The sequence below is a fragment of the Oncorhynchus mykiss genome, chromosome 11, assembly GCF_013265735.2.
Source record: "Oncorhynchus mykiss isolate Arlee chromosome 11, USDA_OmykA_1.1, whole genome shotgun sequence".
Taxonomy (NCBI): domain Eukaryota; kingdom Metazoa; phylum Chordata; class Actinopteri; order Salmoniformes; family Salmonidae; genus Oncorhynchus; species Oncorhynchus mykiss.
In genome coordinates, this window is record NC_048575.1 from 83,666,124 (window position 1) to 83,684,637 (window position 18,514).

The following is an 18,514-nucleotide window of genomic DNA, read 5'->3' on the forward strand; positions in this document are numbered from 1 at the left end:
GACGGACCGGTGGCGTTGACTAGAGGGACGGACCGGTGGCGTAGCCCGCGTTGACTAGAGGAATCGGTGATATTCAGCTGTCTGAAAAGCCCTTTAATGTTAAACCTGTGTCAGCGGTTACCAGGTAGACTTTGCAAAGGGAAACACTGTTGTTTAACACTGCAAATCATAATACTCAAGTTCTGATTTTGAGACGAGATTTAATTGTGTGTTATAGATCCGTTTGCTGTGAAGAGGAACGTGGCTCGTACATTGAACAGCCAACAGATGTACGAGTACATCCTCCACTGCCTCAAATCGACCTACAAGTACTTCGCCCTGCCCCTCAGCCTTCCATCAGCCAACCACAAGATGGCCGGGCCTCGAGGAGCTAATTACAAGCAAGGGCCTCGTCAGAAGGCTCTGAGTGACGTGAGCCGTGTCCAATCAGGGTTGAGCAGTCTCAAACTGGAGTCTCAAGCAGCCAATGGGCAGAAAGGAGAGGCGGGCTTTAAGCAGGACTCTGACTGTATGGTGGAGGAAGAGGAGGAGAGCCCTTCAGACTCTGATAACGAAGGAGAGGATTTGGGGAAGAACAGCCTATCGGAGGAGGAAGAGGAGGATGAAGAGCTAGATGAGGAAGTATATCCCAGACATCACCTAGACAGTGTGAACACGGAGGACGAAGAGCTGTTCCCATTGGACGAGGTCTCGGAGGAGCTTCTCTCAGACGAGGAGGGGCCAGACCTAGACACTCCCAGTTCATTGGACGAGGAGGAGGTAGCCTCGCCCAAACAGGATGTGCTTGACAACAAGACCGAGGGGGCCAGTGGTCTCTGCTATGGCTTCATCAGACAGGCCTTCACCCGTGGAAAGGTAGGTAGATATGAGAGCATGTGATCAAAACTCAATGAGGTATAACCAATTAAATATACAGGACACAACAACATGCTTGAAGTACAGTACCAGCCGAAAGTTTGGACACACCTACTCATTCCAGGGTTTTAGAACACCTACTCATTCCAGGGTTCTAGAACACCTACTCATTCCAGGGTTTTAGAACACCTACTCATTCCAGGGTTCTAGAACACCTCATTCCAGGGTTCTAGAACACCTACTCATTCAGGGGTTTTAGAACACCTACTCATTCCAGGGTTTTAGAACACCTACTCATTCCAGGGTTTTAGAAACACCTACTCATTCCAGGGTTTTAGAACACCTACTCATTCCAGGGTTTTAGAACACCTACTCATTCCGGGGTTTTAGAACACCTACTCATTCAAGGGTTTTAGAACACCTACTCATTCCAGGGTTTTAGAACACCTACTCATTCCAGGGTTTTAGAACACCTACTCATTCCAGGGTTTTAGAACACCTACTCATTCCAGGGTTTTAGAACACCTACTCATTCCAGGGTTTTAGAACACCTACTCATTCCAGGGTTTTAGAACACCTACTCATTCAAGTGTTTTAGAACACCTACTCATTCCAGGGTTCTAGAACACCTACTCATTCAAGGGTTTTAGAACACCTACTCATTCCAGGGTTTTAGAACACCTACTCATTCCAGGGTTTTAGAACACCTACTCATTCCAGGGTTTTAGAACACCTACTCATTCCAGGGTTTTAGAACACCTACTCATTCCAGGGTTTTAGAACACCTACTCATTCAAGTGTTTTAGAACACCTACTCATTCCAGGGTTTTAGAACACCTACTCATTCCAGGGTTTTAGAACACCTACTCATTCCAGGGTTTTAGAACACCTACTCATTCAAGGGTTTTAGAACACCTACTCATTCAAGGGTTTTAGAACACCTACTCATTCCAGGGTTCTAGAACACCTACTCATTCAAGGGTTTTAGAACACCTACTCATTCAAGGGTTTTAGAACACCTACTCATTCAATGGTTTTAGAACACCTACTCATTCAAGGGTTTTAGAACACCTACTCATTCAAGGGTTTTAGAACACCTACTCATTCCAGGGTTTTAGAACACCTACTCATTCCAGGGTTTTAGAACACCTACTCATTCCAGGGTTTTAGAACACCTACTCATTCCAGGGTTTTAGAACACCTACTCATTCCAGGGTTTTAGAACACCTACTCATTCCAGGGTTTTAGAACACCTACTCATTCCAGGGTTTTAGAAACACCTACTCATTCCAGGGTTTTAGAACACCTACTCATTCCAGGGTTTTAGAACACCTACTTATTCCAGGGTTTTAGAACACCTACTCATTCCAGGGTTTTAGAACACCTACTCATTCAGGGGTTTTAGAACACCTACTCATTCAGGGGTTTTAGAACACCTACTCATTCCAGGGTTTTAGAACACCTACTCATTCCAGGGTTTTAGAAACACCTACTCATTCCAGGGTTTTAGAACACCTACTTATTCCAGGGTTTTAGAACACCTACTCATTCCAGGGTTTTAGAACACCTACTCATTCAGGGGTTTTAGAACACCTACTCATTCCAGGGTTTTAGAACACCTACTCATTCCAGGGTTTTAGAACACCTACTCATTCCAGGGTTTTAGAACACCTACTCATTCCAGGGTGTTAGAAACACCTACTCATTCCAGGGTTTTAGAACACCTACTCATTCCAGGGTTTTAGAACACCTACTTATTCCAGGGTTTTAGAACACCTACTCATTCCAGGGTTTTAGAACACCTACTCATTCAGGGGTTTTAGAACACCTACTCATTCCAGGATTTTAGAACACCTACTCATTCCAGGATTTGTCTTTATTTTGTTACTATTTTCTGCTCTAGAATACTAGTGAAGACATCAAAACTACGAAATGACACATGATAGAATCATGTAATAACCAACAACAGTGTTAAACTAATCAAAAATTATTTTCAATGAGATTATTCAAAGTTTTGCACAGTCTTGACATTCTCTCAACCAGCTTCATAAGGTAGTCAGTCACCTGGAATGCATTTCAATTAACAGGTGTGCCTTGTAAAAAGTTAATTTGTGGAATATCTTTCTTCCTTAATGCGTTTGACCCAGTCGTGTTGTGACAAGGTAGGGGTGGTAAACAGGAAATATGGTTGGTATACAGAAGAGAGACCTTTTTGGTAAAAGACCCAAGTCCATATTTTTGCAAGATCAGCTCAAATAAGGAAAGACATGAAGCTCAGTCAATCCGGAAAATGTAACGAACTGTGAAAGTTTCTTCAAGTGCAGTCGCAAAAACCATCATGCACTATGATGAAACTGTCTCTCATGAGGACCGTCACAGGAAAGGAAGACCCAGAGTTACCTCTGCTGTAGAGGTTAGGTTCATTAGAGTTAGCGGCACTTCAGATTGCAGCCCAAATAAATGCTTCACAGAGTTCAAGTAACAGACACATCTCAACATCAACTATTCAGAGGAGATGGTGTGAATCAGGCCTTCATGGTCGAATTGCTGCAAAGAAACCACTACTAAAGGACACCAGTAATAAGAAGAGACTTGCTTTGGCCAAGAAACACGAGCAATGGAAATTAGACCGGTGAAATCTGGCCTTTGGTCTGATGAGTCCAAATTTGAGAGTTTTGGTTCCAACCGCCCTGTCTTTGTGAGAGACAGAGTAGGTCTCAGAATGATCTCTGCATGTGTGGTTTCCACCATAAAGCATGGAGGAGGAGGTGTGGTGTGTGGGGGTGCATTGCTGGTGACACTGTCTGTGATTGATTTAGAATTCAAGGCACACTTAACCCAGCTACCACAGCATTCTGCAGCGATACACCATCCCATCTGGTTTGGGCTTGGTGGAACACATTTTGTTTTTCAACAGGACAATGACTCAATACACCTCCAGACTGTTCAAGGGCTATTTGAACAAGGAGAGTGATGGAGTGATGCATCAGATGACCTGGCCTCCACAATCACCCGACCTCAACCCAATTGAGATGGTTTTGGGATGAGTTGGACCGCAGAGTGAAGGAAAAGCAGGCAATAAGTGCTAAGCATATGTGGGAACTCCTTCAAAACTGTTGGAAAATCATTCCAGGTGAAGCTGGTTGAGAGAATGCCAAGAGTGTGCAAAGCTGTCAAGGCAAAGATTGGCAACTTAGAATCTCAAAATGTTAAATATATTTGGATTTAATGATGATTCCATATGTGTTATTTTATAGTTTTGATGTCTTCACTATTATTCTACAATGTAGACAATAGTAAAAACAAAAAACCGTTGACTGAGTTGTTGTTATAAAACCGTTGACTGAGTAGTTGTTATAAAACCGTTGACTGAGTAGTTGTTATAAAACCGTTGACTGAGTAGTTGTTATAAAACCGTTGACTGAGTAGTTGTTATAAAACCGTTGACTGAGTAGTTGTTATAAAACCGTTGACTGAGTAGTTGTTATAAAACCGTTGACTGAGTTGTTGTTATAAAACCGTTGACTGAGTTGTTGTTATAAAACCGTTGACTGAGTAGTTGTTATAAAACCGTTGACTGAGTAGTTGTTATAAAACCGTTGACTGAGTAGTTGTTATAAAACCGTTGACTGAGTTGTTGTTATAAAACCGTTGACTGAGTTGTTGTTATAAAACCGTTGACTGAGTAGTTGTTATAAAACCGTTGACTGAGTAGTTGTCAGTCTCTAATCCTGTGTGTGTGTCAGTCTCTAATCCTGTGTGTGTGTCAGTCTCTAATCCTGTGTGTGTGTGTCAGTCTCTAATCCTGTGTGTGTGTCAGTCTCTAACCCTGTGTGTGTCAGTCCCATACAGTGTCAGTCTCGAATCCTGTGTGTGTCAGTCTCTAACCCTGTGTGTCAGTCTCTAACCCTGTGTGTCAGTCTCTAACCCTGTGTGTGTGTGTGTCAGTCAGTCAGTCCCATACAGTGTCAGTCTCTAATCCTGTGTGTGTGTGTCAGTCTCTAATCCTGTGTGTGTGTCAGTCAGTCAGTCCCATACAGTGTCAGTCTCTAATCCTGTGTGTGTGTGTCAGTCTCTAATCCTGTGTGTGTGTCAGTCTCTAACCCTGTGTGTGTGTGTCAGTCAGTCAGTCCCATACAGTGTCAGTCTCTAATCCTGTGTGTCAGTCTCTAACCCTGTGTGTGTGTCAGTCAGTCAGTCCCATACAGTGTCAGTCTCTAATCCTGTGTGTGTGTCAGTCCCATACAGTGTCAGTCTCTAACCCTGTGTGTGTGTCAGTCAGTCAGTCCCATACAGTGTCAGTCTCTAACCCTGTGTGTGTCAGTCCCATACAATGTCAGTCTCTAACCCTGTGTGTTTGTGTGTCAGTCTCTAACCCAGTGTGTCAGTCTCTAACCCAGTGCGTCAGTCTCTAACCCAGTGCGTCAGTCTCTAACCCTGTGTGTCAGTCTCTAACCCTGTGTGTCAGTCTCTAACCCTGTGTGTGTGTGTCAGTCCCATACAGTGTCAGTCTCTAACCCTGTGTGTGTGTGTGTGTGTCAGTCCCAAACCCTGTGTGTTTGTGTGTCAGTCCCATACAATGTCAGTCTCTAACCTTGTGTGTGTCAGTCCCAAACCCTGTGTGTGTGTGTGTCAGTCCCAAACCCTGTGTGTGTGTGTGTCAGTCTCAAACCCTGTGTGGTTGTGTGTCAGTCTCTAACTGGGGACAGCAAGGAGTCATCATGTCAGGTAGTCCTGGGGCATGGTCCTAGGGCTCAGGTCCTCCGAGAGAGAGAAAGAGAGAAGGAGAGAATTAGAGAACGCACACTTAGATTCACACAGGACACCGAATAGGACAGGAGAAGTACCCCAGATATAACAAACTGACCCTAGCCCCCCGACACATAAACTACTGCAGCATAAATACTGGAGGCTGAGACAGGAGGGGTCAGGAGACACTGTGGCCCACTCCGAGGACACCCCCGGACAGGGCCAAACAGGAAGGATATAACCCCATCCCATCTGGTTTGGGCTTGGTGGAACACATTTTGTTTTTCAACAGGACAATGACTCAATACACCTCCAGACTGTTCAAGGGCTATTTGAACAAGGAGAGTGATGGAGTGATGCATCAGATGACCTGGCCTCCACAATCACCCGACCTCAACCCAATTGAGATGGTTTGGGATGAGTTGGACCGCAGAGTGAAGGAAAAGCAGGCAATAAGTGCTAAGCATATGTGGGAACTCCTTCAAAACTGTTGGAAAATCATTCCAGGTGAAGCTGGTTGAGAGAATGCCAAGAGTGTGCAAAGCTGTCAAGGCAAAGAGTGGCAACTTAGAATCTCAAAATGTTAAATATATTTGGATTTAATGATGATTCCATATGTGTTATTTCATAGTTTTGATGTCTTCACTATTATTCTACAATGTAGAAAATAGTAAAAACAAAAAACCGTTGACTGAGTTGTTGTTATAAAACCGTTGACTGAGTAGTTGTTATAAAACCGTTGACTGAGTAGTTGTTATAAAACCGTTGACTGAGTAGTTGTTATAAAACCGTTGACTGAGTTGTTGTTATAAAACCGTTGACTGAGTTGTTGTTATAAAACCGTTGACTGAGTTGTTGTTATAAAACCGTTGACTGAGTTGTTGTTATAAAACCGTTGACTGAGTTGTTGTTATAAAACCGTTGACTGAGTAGTTGTTATAAAACCGTTGACTGAGTAGTTGTTATAAAACCGTTGACTGAGTAGTTGTTATAAAACCGTTGACTGAGTTGTTATAAAACCGTTGACTGAGTTGTTGTTATAAAACCGTTGACTGAGTAGTTGTTATAAAACCGTTGACTGAGTAGTTGTTATAAAACCGTTGACTGAGTAGTTGTTATAAAACCGTTGACTGAGTAGTTGTCAGTCTCTAATCCTGTGTGTGTGTCAGTCTCTAATCCTGTGTGTGTGTCAGTCTCTAATCCTGTGTGTGTGTCAGTCTCTAATCCTGTGTGTGTGTGTCAGTCTCTAATCCTGTGTGTGTGTCAGTCTCTAACCCTGTGTGTGTCAGTCCCATACAGTGTCAGTCTCGAATCCTGTGTGTGTCAGTCTCTAACCCTGTGTGTCAGTCTCTAACCCTGTGTGTCAGTCTCTAACCCTGTGTGTGTGTGTGTCAGTCAGTCAGTCCCATACAGTGTCAGTCTCTAATCCTGTGTGTGTGTGTCAGTCTCTAATCCTGTGTGTGTGTCAGTCAGTCAGTCCCATACAGTGTCAGTCTCTAATCCTGTGTGTGTGTGTCAGTCTCTAATCCTGTGTGTGTGTCAGTCTCTAACCCTGTGTGTGTGTGTCAGTCAGTCAGTCCCATACAGTGTCAGTCTCTAATCCTGTGTGTCAGTCTCTAACCCTGTGTGTGTGTCAGTCAGTCAGTCCCATACAGTGTCAGTCTCTAATCCTGTGTGTGTGTCAGTCCCATACAGTGTCAGTCTCTAACCCTGTGTGTGTGTGTCAGTCCCATACAGTGTCAGTCTCTAACCTTGTGTGTGTGTGTCAGTCTCTAACCCTGTGTGTGTCAGTCCCATACAATGTCAGTCTCTAACCCTGTGTGTTTGTGTGTCAGTCTCTAACCCTGTGTGTCAGTCTCTAACCCAGTGCGTCAGTCTCTAACCCAGTGCGTCAGTCTCTAACCCTGTGTGTCAGTCTCTAACCCTGTGTGTCAGTCTCTAACCCTGTGTGTGTCAGTCCCATACAATGTCAGTCTCTAACCCTGTGTGTTTGTGTATCAGTCTCTAACCCTGTGTGTCAGTCTCTCACCCAGTGCGTCAGTCTCTAACCCAGTGCGTCAGTCTCTAACCCTGTGTGTCAGTCTCTAACCCTGTGTGTGTGTGTCAGTCCCATACAGTGTCAGTCTCTAACCCTGTGTGTGTGTGTGTGTCAGTCCCAAACCCTGTGTGTTTGTGTGTCAGTCCCATACAATGTCAGTCTCTAACCTTGTGTGTGTCAGTCCCAAACCCTGTGTGTTTGTGTGTCAGTCTCTAACCTTGTGTGTGTCAGTCTCTAACCTTGTGTGTGTCAGTCTCTAACCCAGTGTGTCAGTCTCTAACCCAGTGTGTCAGTCTCTAACCCAGTGTGTCAGTCTCTAACCCAGTGTGTCAGTCTCTAACCCAGTGTGTCAGTCTCTAACCCAGTGTGTCAGTCTCTAACCCAGTGTGTCAGTCTCTAACCCAGTGTGTCAGTCTCTAACCCAGTGTGTCAGTCTCTAACCCTGTGTGTCAGTCTCTAACCCTGTGTGTGTGTCAGTCCCATACAGTGTCAGTCTCTAACCCTGTGTGTGTGTGTGTGTGTGTGTGTGTCAGTCCCATACAGTGGTGTGTAGTGTGTGTAAGCGGGACGGCCATCTAAAGAAGGACTGTCCTGAAGACTTCCAGAGGGTTCAGCTAGCCCCTCTCCCTCCCATGACACCTGCCTTCCTCAAAACACTCAACACCGTCTGCCAGCAGTGCTACCGTAAGTGTGTGTGTGTGTGTGTGACCTGCTCTTCAAATGATGTGTTCTGTCTCGTTGTATGTACCGTTCCAGTTATAATTTACTGAATTTCCCAGGAGATTTTGCTCCAGATGATGTGGAGCTGGGAGTGAGAGAACACATCCTGCAGGACCTGGAGAGCTTCGTCAAACGACAGTTCACAGGTGAGACAGCACATTGTTCCCTCTGAACAGGTGAGACAGCACATTGTTCCCTCTGAACAGGTGAGACAGCACATTGTTCCCTCTGAACAGGTGAGACAGCACATTGTTCCCTCTGAACAGGTGAGACAGCACATTGTTCCCTCTGAACGTCGTCAAATCAAATGTTGATATCTCTTTTCAGCTGATATCTCAAAGTGCTGTACAGAAACCCAGCCTAAAACCCCAAACAGCAAGCAATGCAGGTGTAGAAGCACGGTGGCTAGGAAAAACTCCATAGAAAGGCCAGAACCTAGGAAGAAACCTAGAGAGGAACCAGGCTATGTGGGGTGGCCAGTCCTCTTCTGGCTGTGTCGGGTGGAGATTATAACAGAACATGGCCAAGATGTTCAAATGTTCATAAATGACCAGCATGGTCGAATAATAATAAGGCAGAACAGTTGAAACTGGAGCAGCAGCACGGCCAGGTGGACTGGGGAGAGCAAGGAGTCATCATGTCAGGTAGTCCTGAGGCATGGTCCTAGGGCTCAGGTCCCCCGAGAGAGAGAGCGAGAGAGAGAAAGAGAGAATTAGAGAGAGCATACTTAAATTCACACAGGACACCGGATAGGACAAAGGAAAGGAAGCTTTGTCCATAGAAGAAGTGAAGAAATGTCCACTCGATGTGGTAGCTGATGTTCAGAGGATTTGTTTTATAGCCGTTTGTTCCAGACTTACACTGACTAGTGATTGATTAACAGGTTCCAGACTTACACTGATTGGTGATTGATTAACAGGTTCCAGACTTACACTGACTAGTGATTGATTAACAGGTTCCAGACTTACACTGACTAGTGATTGATTAACAGGTTCCAGACTTACACTGACTAGTGATTAACAGGTTCCAGACTTACACTGATTGGTGATTGATTAACAGGTTCCAGACTTACACTGATTAGTGATTGATTGATTGACAGGTGCCAGACTGAGGCTGTTTGGTTCGTCTAAGAACGGCTTCGGCTTCAAGCAGAGTGACCTGGACATCTGTATGGTGCTGGACGGACAGGAGACCGCTGAAGTAATCTATTGTATCTTCTCTCTCTGCCTCGCTCTCTTTGCCTCGCTCTCTCTGCCTCGCTCTCTCTGCCTCGCTCTCTCTGCCTCGCTCTCTCTGCCTCGCTCTCTCTGCCTCGCTCTCTCTGCCTCTCTCTCTGCCTCTCTCTGCCTCTCTCTCTGCCTCTCTCTCTGTCTCTCTCTCTCTCTCTCTCTGCCTCTCTTCTCTCTCTGCCTCTCTTCTCTCTCTGCCTCTCTTCTCTCTCTGCCTCTCTTCTCTCTCTCTCTCTCTGCCTCTCTTCTCTCTCTGCCTCTCTTCTCTCTCTGCCTCTCTTCTCTCTCTGCCTCTCTTCTCTCTCTGCCTCTCTTCTCTCTCTGCCTCTCTTCTCTCTCTGCCTCTCTTCTCTCTCTGCCTCTCTTCTCTCTCTGCCTCTCTTCTCTTTCTCTCTCTCTGCCTCTCTCTCTGCCTCTCTCTCTGCCTCTCTCTCTGCCTCTCTTCTCTCTCTGCCTCTCTCTTGCTCTGCCTCTTCTATAATATACTATATTAGCAGACACTTTTATCCAAAGCAATTATTGCTCTCTTACTCACGCACATCAAGACAACCATTGTCTCTATTGATAAACCACTGTAAATCCTATAAACCGGGGGTGTCAAACTCTTTCCACGGAGGGCCTAGTGTCTGCAGGTTCTTTGTTTTTTTTCCTTTCAGTTAAGACCTAGACAACCAGGTGAGGGGAGTTCCTTAGTTATTAGTGACCTTAATTCATCAATCACGTAGAAGGGAGGAGTGAAAACCTGCAGACACTTGGCCCTCTGTGGAATGACTTTGACATGTGCTGTAAACAAACCTCTTCTGCAGAAATGATTTGGTTCAAAACAGGTTTTGTCTCCTGCAGGGTCTGGACTGTATCAGCATTATAGAGTCTCTGGCCAGACTGCTGAGGAAACACCCAGGTCAGTGTCTGGACCCTGTGATAATGTAGAGTATGGGTCAGTGTCTGGACCCTGTGATAATGTAGAGTATGGGTCAGAGTCTGGACACGACCCTGTGATAATGTAGAGTATGGGTCAGCGTCTGGACCCTGTGATAATGTAGAGTATGGGTCAGCGTCTGGACCCTGTGATAATGTAGAGTATGGGTCAGTGTCTGGACCCTGTGATAATGTAGAGTATGGGTCAGTGTCTGGACACGACCCTTTGATAATGTAGAGTATGGGTCAGCGTCTGGACCCTGTGATAATGCCAGGTGTGTATCTGTAAGCCCGTGTCGATGTGGGAGGCTGTATCTGACATGTCCCTGTGGCCCCAGGTCTGAGGAACATCCTCCCCATTACCACGGCTAAGGTCCCCATCGTTAAGTTCTACCACGCCAGGACCGGCCTGGAGGGAGACATCAGTCTCTACAACACGCTGGTGAGAGGAACACACACCTGGTTTGGTCATGTGGGAGCGGGAAGCAGTGACTGAACCCTTTTTAAAAAATGTATTTCTCTCTCTTGGCTATCAGGCCTTACACAACACGCGTCTGTTGGCGTCGTACGCTGCCATCGACCCCCGAGTCAAGATTCTGTGTTATGTCACGAAGGTGTTTGCCAAGGTATGTCCCACTAGTTTACAGCTGAGATGAGATAGTCACACAACCCACTGAAAGGTTTTGATGGTGATCAACTTCCTATGAGTTTAACCTGATGAACAGCTGATGATAGGATATAGAGTATTCTCCCCAATATTTATGTTGTCCCCTGGTCTAGTTAAAGGGGATGTTTTAATATCTATGTTGTCCCCTGGTCTAGTTAAAGGGGATGTTTTAATATCTATGTTGTCCCCTGGTCTAGTTAAAGGGGATGTTTTAATATCTATGTTGTCCCCTGGTCTAGTTAAAGGGGATGTTTTAATATCTATGTTGTCCCCTGGTCTAGTTAAAGGGGATGTTTTAATATCTATGTTGTCCCCTGGTCTAGTTAAAGGGGATGTTTTAATATCTATGTTGTCCCCTGGTCTAGTTAAAGGGGATGTTTTAATATCTATGTTGTCCCCTGGTCTAGTTAAAGGGGATGTTTTAATATCTATGTTGTCCCCTGGTCTAGTTAAAGGGGATGTTTTAATATCTATGTTGTCCCCTGGTCTAGTTAAAGGGGATGTTTTAATATCTGTTGTCCCCTGGTCTAGTTAAAGGGGATGTTTTAATATCTATGTTGTCCCCTGGTCTAGTTAAAGGGGATGTTTTAATATCTATGTTGTCCCCTGGTCTAGTTAAAGGGGATGTTTTAATATCTATGTTGTCCCCTGGTCTAGTTAAAGGGGATGTTTTAATATCTATGTTGTCCCCTGGTCTAGTTAAAGGGGATGTTTTAATATCTGTTGTCCCCTGGTCTAGTTAAAGGGGATATTTTAATATTTGTTGTCCCCTGGTCTAGTTAAAGGGGATGTTTTAATATCTATGTTGTCCCCTGGTCTAGTTAAAGGGGATGTTTTAATATTTGTTGTCCCCTGGTCTAGTTAAAGGGGATGTTTTAATGTCTATGTTGTCCCCTGGTCTAGTTAAAGGGGATGTTTCAATATATGGTGTCCCTGGTCTAGTTAAAGGGAATGTTTTAATATTTGTTGTCCCCTGGTCTAGTTAAAGGGGATGTTTTAATATCTATGTTGTCCCCTGGTCTAGTTAAAGGGGATGTTTTAATATCTATGTTGTCCCCTGGTCTAGTTAAAGGGAATGTTTTAATATTTGTTGTCCCCTGGTCTAGTTAAAGGGGATGTTTCAATATATGGTGTCCCTGGTCTAGTTAAAGGGAATGTTTTAATATTTGTTGTACCCTGGTCTAGTTAAAGGGGATGTTTTAATATTTATGTTGTCCCCTGGTCTAGTTAAACTGGATGTTTTAATATCTGGTGTCCCTGGTCTAGTTAAAGGGGATGTTTTAATATCTATGTTGTCCCCTGGTCTAGTTAAAGGGGATGTTTTAATATCTGTTGTCCCCTGGTCTAGTTAAAGGGGATGTTTTAATATCTGTTGTCCCCTGGTCTAGTTAAAGGGGATGTTTTAATATCTGTTGTCCCCTGCTCTAGTTGTGTGATATCGGTGATGCGTCTAGAGGAAGTCTGTCGTCCTATGGCTTCACCCTGATGGTGCTATTCTACCTGCAACAGAGGAACCCACCTGTTATACCTGTACTACAGGAGGTAAGACAGAGGAACCCACCTGTTATACCTGTACTACAGGAGGTAAGACAGAGGAACCCACCTGTTATACCTGTACTACAGGAGGTAAGACAGAGGAACCCACCTGTTATACCTGTACTACAGGAGGTAAGACAGAGAGGAACCCACCTGTACTACAGGAGGTTAGACAGAGAGAAACCCACCTGTTATACCTGTACTACACAAGGTAACTCAAGTGAATCTGTCTGACTCCGGACCAATGAGTACAGTTGTGAGCAGTTTGGCCGTGAGTCCAATGATATTTTGGGAGATTTGCTGACTGAATATGGATTTCTCATTGCTTAGACCTGCAATGTGTTTGTATATTTTGGCAGATGTATTGATGTGTGTGTGTGTGTGTGTGTGTTGATAGATTTATGACGAGGAGAAGAAGCCTGAGGTTTTGGTAGATGGATGGAATGTCTACTTCTACGATGATCTGGATAAACTGGTGAGTCCCTCTATCAGAACATCAGCTGTGGTGTGTGTGTGTGTGTGTGTGTGTGTCTCTCGCCTGGGCGGTGGGCCCAGTACCAGGGTAACATGGTGTGTATGGGGCTCTTTGGCTGGCCCTGCTGCAGTTCTGCACTGAGACCTTTGACCTCTCTCTCTAGCCTGAGCGCTGGCAGCAGAAGAACCTGGAGTCTGTAGGTGCTCTGTGGCTGGGCCTGCTGCAGTTCTACACCGAGACCTTTGACTTCAGAGAATACGTCATCTCCATCAGACAGAGCGCCGCTCTCACCACCTTCAACAAGCAGTGGACCTCTAAGTACATCGTCATTGAGGGTCAGTACTGGACTTGATTTACTCCGGCCAAAGGGCCGTAACGGCGTCTTCGTCTCTTCTGCAAACCCTGTTCTGGACACCTTTCTTGACTTCATTTATAGGGATTCTTGACTTCATCTCTCCTCAAGGATCGTGACCGTTGAGGGGATTGAGGGCAGCTATTGGTCGAGGGTTGTGAACGTTGAGGGGAGCTATTGGTTGAGGCTTGTGAACGTTGAGGGGATTGAGGGCAGCTATTGGTCGAGGGTTGTGAACGTTGAGGGGATTGAGGGGAGCTATTGGTCGAGGGTTGTTAACGTTGAGGGGATTGAGGGCAGCTATTGGTCGAGGGTTGTTAATGTTGAGGGGATTGAGGGCAGCTATTGGTCGAGGGTTGTGAACGTTGAGGGGAGCTATTGGTCGAGGGTTGTGAACGTTGAGGGGAGCTATTGGTCGAGGGTTGTTAACGTTGAGGGGATTGAGGGCAGCTATTGGTCGAGGGTTGTTAACGTTGAGGGGATTGAGGGCAGCTATTGGTCGAGGGTTGTAAACGTTGAGGGGAGCTATTGGTCGAGGTTGTTAACGTTGAGGAGGATTGAGGGCAGCTATTGGTCGAGGGATGTAAACGTTGAGGAGGATTGAGGGCAGCTATTGGTCGAGGGTTGTAAACGTTGAGGGGAGCTATTGGTCGAGGGTTGTTAACGTTGAGGGGAGCTATTGGTCGAGGGTTGTAAACGTTGAGGAGAATTGAGGGCAGCTATTGGTCGAGGGTTGTTAACGTTGAGGGCAGCTATTGGTTGAGGGTTGTAAACGTTGAGGGGATTGAGGGCAGCTATTGGTCGAGGGTTGTAAACGTTGAGGAGGATTGAGGGCAGCTATTGGTCGAGGGTTGTAAACGTTGAGGGGATTGAGGGCAGCTATTGGTCGAGGGTTGTAAACGTTGAGGAGGATTGAGGGCAGCTATTGGTCGAGGGTTGTAAACGTTGAGGGGATTGAGGGCAGCTATTGTTCGAGGGTTGTAAACGTTGAGGGCAGCTATTGGTCGAGGGTTGTAAACGTTGAGGAGGATTGAGGGGAGCTATTGTTCGAGGGTTGTTAACGTTGAGGGCAGCTATTGGTTGAGGGTTGTAAACGTTGAGGGGATTGAGGGCAGCTATTGGTCGAGGGTTGTAAACGTTGAGGAGGATTGAGGGCAGCTATTGGTCGAGGGTTGTAAACGTTGAGGGGATTGAGGGCAGCTATTGGTCGAGGGTTGTAAACGTTGAGGAGGATTGAGGGGAGCTATTGTTCGAGGGTTGTTAACGTTGAGGGCAGCTATTGGTCGAGGGTTTTAAACGTTGAGGGGAGCTTTGGTTGAGGGTTGTAAACGTTGAAGGGAGCTTTGGTGCAGGCGGTAGTTTTGAGGGTTCAACACTGCTAGGTTGTTGTAAAAGCCTGCACGTCCTGCAGCTCTCCAGGGAGGGTTGTGAACCAGGGATCTAGTTATCTGATCTGATGTTTTTCTCTCCAGATCCTTTTGACCTGAACCATAACCTGGGAGCTGGCCTGTCCAGGAGAAGTAGGTATCTCTATCTTATTGTCTTTCTCTCATAGCATCATCCTCTTTTTCATTCACTTCTCTCCTGCCTCTCTCCGCTCTCTCCCACTCTCTGTCCTCTCTCTCTCTCGCTTTCTCTCTCACACAGTGACCAACTTCATCATGAAGGCGTTCATCAATGGCAGAAGTGTGTTTGGAACAACAGTCAAAGCCTACCCTCCTGAGTACACTAGTCCGATGGTTAGTATTCACTACCTACCCTCCTGAGTACACTAGTCCGATGGTTAGTATTCACTACCTACCCTCCTGAGTACACTAGTCCGATGGTTAGTATTCACTACCTACCCTCCTGAGTACACTAGTCAGATGGTTAGTATCCACTACCTACCCTCCTGAGTACACTAGTCCGATGGTTAGTATCCACTACCTACCCTCCTGAGTACACTAGTCAGATGGTTAGTATTCACTACCTACCCTCCTGAGTACACTAGTCAGATGGTTAGTATTCACTACCTACCCTCCTGAGTACACTAGTCCGATGGTTAGTATTCACTACCTACCCTCCTGAGTACACTAGTCCGATGGTTAGTATTCACTACCTTCCCTCCTGAGTACACTAGTCCGATGGTTAGTATTCACTACCTACCCTCCTGAGTACACTAGTCAGATGGTTAGTATTCACTACCTACCCTCCTGAGTACACTAGTCCGATGGTTAGTATCCACTACCTACCCTCCTGAGTACACTAGTCAGATGGTTAGTATTCACTACCTACCCTCCTGAGTACACTAGTCAGATGGTTAGTATTCACTACCTACCCTCCTGAGTACACTAGTCCGATGGTTAGTATTCACTACCTACCCTCCTGAGTACACTAGTCCGATGGTTAGTATCCACTACCTACCCTCCTGAGTACACTAGTCAGATGGTTAGTATCCACTACCTACCCTCCTGAGTACACTAGTCAGATGGTTAGTATCCACTACCTACCCTCCTGAGTTCCCTTATTCAGATGGTTAGTATTCACTACCTACCCTCCTGAGTACACTAGTCAGATGAGTTAGTTAGTAAAAGAGGTCGACTGATTAATTGGGTTGAATACTTATTGACATTATCAAGACATTTCAGCTTTTCATTTTTTATTAAAATGTTCTCAAACAAAATGTCACTTTGACATGATGGGGTTTGTGACACAATGTAAATTTATTCCATTTTAAATTCAGAATACTTTCTGAATGTACTGTATGTCAACATAGTTTCTTGCTAAAATATCAAGACAGCTGGAACGTTTGATAGGAATATTAAGGCCTTTTGAATTCAAGGAGAGAATAGCTAGTGTTGCCGTTGTTTTTCTAAAATGTGATTATCTTTAGGGTTGATAAGGCCATGGATGTAAAATAAACAGCAGGACCCACTCGGAAGACCCTCTATATAAACCCTTTCCCCTCCCTAGTCCCTGGCCCCCGTTCCCCCCTAGTCCCCAGCCCCCGTTCCCCCCTAGTCCCCGGCCCCCCTAGTCCCTGGCCCCCGTTCCCCCCTAGTCCCCAGCCCCCGTTCCCCCCTAGTCCCCGGCCCCCCTAGTCCCCGGCCCCCGTTCCCCCCTAGTCCCCGTTCCCCCCTAGTCCCCGGCCCCCGTTCCCCCCTAGTCCCCGGCCCCCGTTCCTCCCTAGTCCCCAGCCTGCACTATAAATACAGGGTTGTAGCATAACAGCGAGTGGCGGCCTTACGGCAGCATATTTTCGGTCTTAAGGTATTAATAAGTAACCAATTTAAAACTTTACAATTAAGTTAGTAGTCTTGACGAGTAAAGGCAATCTGAAACAGTTGGGAAGAATTCGTTTATATATTATTATTATATATTATAACATTTTGGGACGTTTTTGTTAGTTTTGGACTTCAGTAAGGGTTTTTTTCGGCAGTTCGGACACGAAGTTCGGAAGCCGACGTCTACGCCCCTTCGTGTCAACTGTAGGGATTCTTCAATAAAATCTTAAGTCATTCGAGGAGAGACGACTCGTTTTCATGCACATTTTTTTCATTGAGAAACCAAAAACCTTAGCTGTAAAATTGAGCAGCTAAAATCTCCTCGGCAAAAATGACAGAAATATATATATATATATATTTTTTACCATCTTAGAGTCATTCTGACTTTTGAGGAATTGTATACTGGCTACGGTGTCTCAAATAGGACAAACAGTACTATTGACACTTTTTTCAAGCTAAGGTTTTTTTAAGGGACTAGCCGACTTTAGCTAGCCTTTAGCCGAACTGAAGCATGCTGACTCCTTAAGGAAATAAATAATAATAATGTGACAGATGCCAGGATAGCTGTAGGATCCATATATTGTCCATTTGTTTATTAATTGGTATGATGTCATCAAAGTGTAAATGTTCTGGATCGTAGGCAATATAATAATTATAACAAGTTCAATGCTCAGCAATAATAGTAATTGTTCCTTGTACCCAAACATTTGTCTTTATGCTGAGGGCTGAATCACAGCCATCGGCTCGGCTGTGTGATTGTGCATGGATAGTGTACCTGAATAATGAGCCAGTCATGGGGTTTCGTCGGTCGGCTCGTGTGTGTTGAGTTTGAAGTGCTTCTCCAAGCAGTCTAGAGCCTCCTTAGTAGTGGGAGAAATGTGTGTGTTGTTCTGGAAGGTCTTGATAAGTTTTTCTGGGTGGATCAAGCCTCATCTCAGGTTTAGCTCGCGTAGCTGGGATCTCACCTCGTTGTAGGTATCCCTCTGTTTTAGCAGTTCAGCACTCGGGTCTGAGAAGATGCTGATCCCCCTTCCCTGCGTCGGTCCGACCCCCGGGGTCCCTGCGTCGGTCCGACCCCCGGGGTCCCTGCGAAGCTGTGGATCCGTCCAATCATACAGCGGCATCTGTTTATGGAGCTGACCTGTTAATCAGCGGGATCCGTTTATGGAGCTGACCTGTTAATCAGCGGGATCCGTTTATGGAGCTGACCTGTTAATCAGCGGGATCCGTTCATGGAGCTGACCTGTTAATCAGCGGGATCCGTTTATGGAGCTGACCTGTTAATCAGCGGGATCCGTTTATGGAGCTGACCTGTTAATCAGCGGGATCCGTTTATGGAGCTGACCTGTTAATCAGCGGGATCCGTTTATGGAGCTGACCTGTTAATCAGCGGGATCCGTTTATGGAGCTGACCTGTTAATCAGCGGGATCCGTTTATGGAGCTGACCTGTTAATCAGCGGGATCCGTTTATGGAGCTGACCTGTTAATCAGCGGGGACTCAGCTTCTCTCGGCCTGAACAGTTGATAGAATAGATTGATCATGATTGGAAGTTGGGTTTCCTGCTTCCACACCAGGTTCAAGTTCTGGGAAAGATGGGAAAGATTTTCAAGTGATTCCGTTTTCTCTTTCATGTGTGTGATTATCCCTTCCAGGTCATGGGGTCACACTTCTGTCGCGTTAGCTGTCTCTAGACTTACCACTGCCAATTTG

The 18,514-nt window shown here is 45.6% G+C and overlaps 1 protein-coding gene across 3 annotated transcripts in view; it reads left to right on the forward strand.

Moving 5' to 3' along the window:
• tut7 (terminal uridylyl transferase 7) overlaps positions 1-18,514 on the forward strand; it is a 63,654-nt gene that overhangs the window by 31,740 nt on the left and 13,400 nt on the right. For all 3 annotated transcript variants that reach the window (XM_036936544.1, XM_036936546.1, XM_036936545.1), the window contains exons 14-25: positions 218-855; positions 8,176-8,326; positions 8,422-8,508; positions 9,462-9,562; positions 10,435-10,492; positions 10,848-10,951; positions 11,046-11,135; positions 12,605-12,718; positions 13,110-13,187; positions 13,351-13,522; positions 15,012-15,059; positions 15,187-15,278. In XM_036936544.1, coding sequence (XP_036792439.1) covers positions 218-855; positions 8,176-8,326; positions 8,422-8,508; positions 9,462-9,562; positions 10,435-10,492; positions 10,848-10,951; positions 11,046-11,135; positions 12,605-12,718; positions 13,110-13,187; positions 13,351-13,522; positions 15,012-15,059; positions 15,187-15,278 — 1,733 coding nt within the window. The remainder of the gene's footprint in view (positions 1-217; positions 856-8,175; positions 8,327-8,421; positions 8,509-9,461; positions 9,563-10,434; positions 10,493-10,847; positions 10,952-11,045; positions 11,136-12,604; positions 12,719-13,109; positions 13,188-13,350; positions 13,523-15,011; positions 15,060-15,186; positions 15,279-18,514) is intronic.